At 67.8% G+C, this 4,885-nt stretch overlaps 1 protein-coding gene across 1 annotated transcript; it reads right to left on the reverse strand.

Annotated features, from left to right (window-relative positions):
- Positions 1–207: 207 nt before the first annotated feature.
- LCN10 (lipocalin 10) lies at positions 208–3,697 on the reverse strand. The gene is made up of 6 exons (XM_030294207.1): positions 3,524–3,697; positions 2,751–2,890; positions 2,381–2,451; positions 2,025–2,132; positions 981–1,031; positions 208–561 (listed from the first exon to the last, which is right to left on the reverse strand). The coding sequence occupies exons 1-6, from the start codon at positions 3,632–3,634 to the stop codon at positions 533–535; spliced, it is 510 nt and encodes a 169-aa protein (XP_030150067.1). The 5' UTR covers positions 3,635–3,697; the 3' UTR covers positions 208–532.
- Positions 3,698–4,885: the final 1,188 nt, after the last annotated feature.

Genomic DNA, 4,885 nt, shown 5'->3' on the forward strand with positions numbered 1-4,885 from the left:
CTCGGAGGCTGATAGTCCCCAACTTCTAATAAGCTATTGCCTATTTTGCTCACTGCCCTCTCGCCAGCAGCGAGCACGTGCCTGGCGTGTCACGGGTGCTTATACGTGTTTCCTGAAGGAGTGGGCTGCTTTCTGGGGAAGTGTGGGGTGTCGGGGAGCCCAGGGAGCGGTGCACAGACTCACTGCAGAGAAGACACACGGCAAGGATTACACTGGACCGGTCTGAGGTCTATTTCCCAGCAGACAGGAGGTGACAGCCCCTCTCGGCCGCGGAACCTGGAGGGCACGAGCTGACGGGCCAGGACTGGACTCTCCCTGCCGGCCAGCACGTGCCCCCCTATCCCCAGCTCCTGAGGATCATCAAGGATCCCTCTTGGACTAGAGCCACGGCCCTTGGACTTCACCCCATCAGCGGCCTGGGGTCACCAGACACCTCTCAGCAAGCCGCGGGATGAGAACTCCCGGAATCGCGAAGAACGCTCCTGGGGTCTCGGAGGACCACGAGCGAGCCCCAAAGTAAAGGTGGTGGCCCTCAGGGCAGGATGGTGTGCGCACAGGTGGCTGTGGAGGGAGAGGGGCGCTGAGGGGGCACTGCCCGGTGGGGGCCGGTCTGCCCACGAGCATTCCCTTTCTCTCCCCGGTGTCTCGTGTGCTGGTGTGGGACACTGCCCTGGTCCTCCAGCCACGGCCACAGAGGCCAGACCAGACGGGCTGCCCGGTGCCCCCTGCCCACGCCCGTCGGCAGGACGAGCCTGGTGCTGATGCAGGACAGGGCCGGGGAAGGGGAGCACCTCCCACGGGGCTTGGAAGAGACCGCTGTCACCCCTCCTCTCTGCCCCGGGTGAGCCGACCCTAACAGGGCGGAGGGGGCCAGGCGTGGAGCGGACCTGGACAGTGGGGGGTGGGGGGGAGGGCTCTCGACCGCGTGTTACCGTCTTCCGGAAGAACGGTCACACCGTCGGCGAGCTCCAAAGTCTCACCTATGTCTACGAATCTTTTCATGCTCGGGAAGCTGGACGTGTCCCGTCTGCCTGCGGCCGGAAGCACAGTCACGTCAGTTACCAGTTCTGGCCGCGTGGGCTGCACCCCGACCCCCACGGACACCTCCAGGCCCTCGCAGGACAGAGACGCGAGGGCGCTGCCACGGGAGGCGCAGCAGACAGGTGATGGGGAAATGTCCTTCTGTCCCCTCTGTGCCCCGAGGCGGGCGGGTGTCCCCAGCGAGGCCCTGGAGACCGGCTCGGGTAGCCCCGTCTGCTCACCCAATCCCTCTGGCTGCAGCCCTTCCCCCCCCCCTGCCCACCCTGTGCGTGCCCTGCGTGCCCCGCGTGCCCCGTGCCTGGAGGGGTCCTTTCCCGACCCCACTCCCTTCCGTACCGCCCCCGCCCGGCACAGAACCTCTCCCCATCTGCCTTCCCTTCACCACCTCCACCTGCCCTGCCCCCAACTCCCCCCATCCTGCCCTCAGCGCCAGGGCCTGAGCCTCCCGTGGATGGCCAGCCCCACTCCTGGCCTCTCCTCCTCCGGGCTCCCCCCTGCACTGGCCTCCCCCGCTCACCCCTGCAGCAGCCACCTCAGAGACCTGCCCACGTGGTCTCCAGGCTCCGCCCACCCACCTGCCCCCTGCCACCTGCCGCCAGCCTGCCCTGCAAGGGCTGCGACCCACGGTATGGACTGCCCGTGTCCTCCCAGATTCATACACCAAAGCCCCAGCGCGACAGTGCGAGGGGTTGGGGCCTCCGGGGGTGCGCAGGGTTAGCCGGGGTCCTCGTGACAGGATCGGTGCCCCGGTAAGAAGAGGAAGGGACCGGAGCCCCCTCCCCAGCACCTGACGCGGCGAGACGGCGGCCGCCTGCAGACCCCGGCCCTCCATCGGGTCCGCGCCCTGAGCTGTGAGGATCCGTGTCGGTCGCGGGCGCCCTGTCGCGGAGCCCGAGCTGCGGCAGAGGCCTCCCTCTGAGCCTGTGCCCCTGCGCCCCCCCCTTACCTGCCCCCGCACACCCCCTCCCCTAGATGTCACTCACTTAAGAACAGTAGCATCTTGGCGGTCCGGCCGGCGCGGCCCAGGCGCAGGTAGACCACGCCGAAGCTGTAGTCCGTGGACAGCACGTGGAAACCCTCCACCCCCTTCACTGGGTGGGAGAGAAGCAAGGCAGGGGCGTGCGGGAGGGGTCGAGAGCCCCCTGCTCCCCCCGGGGCCACGGCCCACCTGACCACCCCGTGTGCCGGGCGCCCATCCCGCCCCCGCCACGTTCCCCAGGACGGAGGGGCGGCCGGGGACGGCGCCGGCAGAGGCACCCTGTCCCGCATCTGGGTGATTAAGCCGGGGGGCACTGCCATCCCCGGCCTCCCTCTCCCGGCCCCGGGCTATCATACGCACGTGTGTTCCTGAACACAGCCTTCTTCCCATCTTTCCGAAGAATTAACGTGTATGACTGGCACCCCTGTGACCTAGGGGGACAAGGCGGGACGCCCACTTCTGGAATTTTCCCGGTCCACAGCTTAAGGGAAACACTTCGAACACCCAGTGCCTGCTGAGTGACCCCGTGTAGCGTGGGGTCTTCTCCCCAAATCAGGCTTTTGAATTTTAGGGGCAGGAAGTGACGGGTTTCAGGGCTGCGGGGACCGTCACTCTAGGCTTTCCCGGTGATCCGGCTCCGGCACCCCCACCCGGACGGGAAGATGCCCCAGGCTGCCGTGGCCAGGGCCCTGGGGAGGCTGCGCTGGGCCCCGCACCCTGCTCCACTCACCGGCTAAAGGCCAGGACCACCTTCAGCCGGCCCACTTTGTGAACCTTCACCGTGGATGCCCCCAGCTTCCTCGTGTGTCTGCCAGGCAAGAACCCCTGGCCATCGGAGGCAACAGCCAGAACGTACCAGAACCCTGAAAACTGTGCAGAGGTGCTGAGGAAGGCGCTGCTTCCCAGGCTCCCAGCCAGGCTCCCGGAACCCACCGGACAAGGGATGCCTCCCAGACACCCAGCCCGCGTCCAGCCCCCCCGGACCTGCACGGCCCCTGGTTAGGGGCCCTGGTGGGCAGACGCCAGACTGTCCGGGGGTGCGGGGGCTGGGCAGTGGGAACCGTGTGCTGTAACTTCCTTCCCGTGCAGGGCCTCCGGGGGGGCCCCATCCCTCCGATTTCCTGCCGCAAACCCACCGCCCCAGACACCGCCACAGTTCAGCCTGTGTCCACAGCCACCCCCGCTGGAGGGTTCCACCTGCCAGCCAGCTCCTCGTTCCAGAACACGTCCTGCCGATTCCACCTCTGCCCACCTAGCATCTCTGGGTGCGCCTGCCTGGGGCACTGCGCCCTACCCACCCCCCATGGCCGGCAGCTGCTCTGGGAGAGGCCGGGGGGGCAGTCCCACTGGGCCGGCAGGGGCCTAGCCGGAGACTCCTGCCAGCCCCGGGAAGGCCCTTGGAAGATTTTTAGGGAGCGATCTTCCAGCTGCCCACACCCGGACAATCCCTGGCCCCCACGGCCTGGGTGCCTGGCTCGGGGGACAGCAGGCCTACGGCTTTACCTTGTTCCAGTTGAGGCTGTGGGCCTCCCTGGGCAGCTGTTCCTGTGGCCGGGACCCCGTGGCCAGCACGAGCGCCAGGACCAGCGTGGGCACCAGCCTCCCCGGTCCCATCTTCAGCCTCCTTCTTCGGCCACCAGGGCACTGAGTTTAAATCTCCCCACCCACCGACCCTGCCGTGGCCGTCCAACCAACCCGGAGCCTTGAGCCGGCCTGGGGTGGGCCGATGGGGAGGCCGGGGGGCTGCGGGCCCTCTCCTGCCCCGGGCACAGAGGGCCGGCCCAGGTGCTCAGTCTGGTCGGTGCCGCCTGCCTGGGAGGCATCAGACAAAGCCATCGTGTTCCCGAGGTCACTCCCCCCAGACCTCAGGTCACCACGTGTCCCCTGGAGCCGTCCCTCCTCACAGTGGGAGCCCTGGGCCTCTCACACTAGCTCCCCACCCCTGGAAGAGAGACAACAGACAGCTAGTGTCACTATGAGTCACTTCATAAGGTTATCTGCGTGTGAGAAGGAGGACCTGACCGCAGGGTCGCCCTGAGCAGGTGCTGACGGGCAGTCTGTCCTGAGCAGGTGCTGACAGAGGGGGCAGCCGGTGTGTGTGCACAGGCACATGGGGTGCGTGAGCGTGTGCGTGCAGCTCTCCTGTATGTGCCCGCCTGCCGCCTTCCTGGCGTGCACCCCACCTCGCCGTGAGGGATGGGCAGCCCCCACCCCAGTTTCTGCCAGGACCTCAGGCAGGGCCCCACCAGACCACAGGCCAGGCCTCTGCAATCCTGGGCCCCTGGCCTTGCCCCAGAGCCCTGCCCCGGACACTGAGGTGCCCCAGCCCAGCACCCCGGTGGGCACCAGTGCCCACCTCGTCGGCCCAGCACCCTGTCCGAACTCGAACCGCAGGCCTGCTCTCACTCAGGCAGACGAACTTCCCATCGGCCCGGGGCTATGTGATCCCTCCCTGGGGAGCGGCTGCCTCCGGCCCAGCCCCCACTCCCCAGCCAAGACCCGTGTGTGCGGGTCCCCCCACCCACAGGGACTCTGCTGAGGGACATAAGTGCAGGCCGGCCCTCTTGCCCCCGAGCTGGCTCTCTGTGCCGTGTGGTTCAGCCGGGGTGTGCCCACCACACCCTATCCTCTCCCTGTGTGGCCCAAGCCCACGAGAGCGGCGCCCCGTCCGTCTCTGTCCGCCCTCGACACCGAGCCCAGCCCAGCACATGAGTGAGAGGTAACTACAGCGGTTTGTGGAATCGCTTTATTTGGAAACGCAGCAAGAGTCCCTGGGAGCACCTGCCCAGCACCCAGCACCCAGCACCCAGCACCCGGGTGGCTGAGCAGGTTGCCAGCGCCTGGCCGGCCTCGCCCGGACACGGT

Source organism: Lynx canadensis, chromosome D4 (genome assembly GCF_007474595.2).
Source record: "Lynx canadensis isolate LIC74 chromosome D4, mLynCan4.pri.v2, whole genome shotgun sequence".
Lineage (NCBI taxonomy): Eukaryota > Metazoa > Chordata > Mammalia > Carnivora > Felidae > Lynx > Lynx canadensis.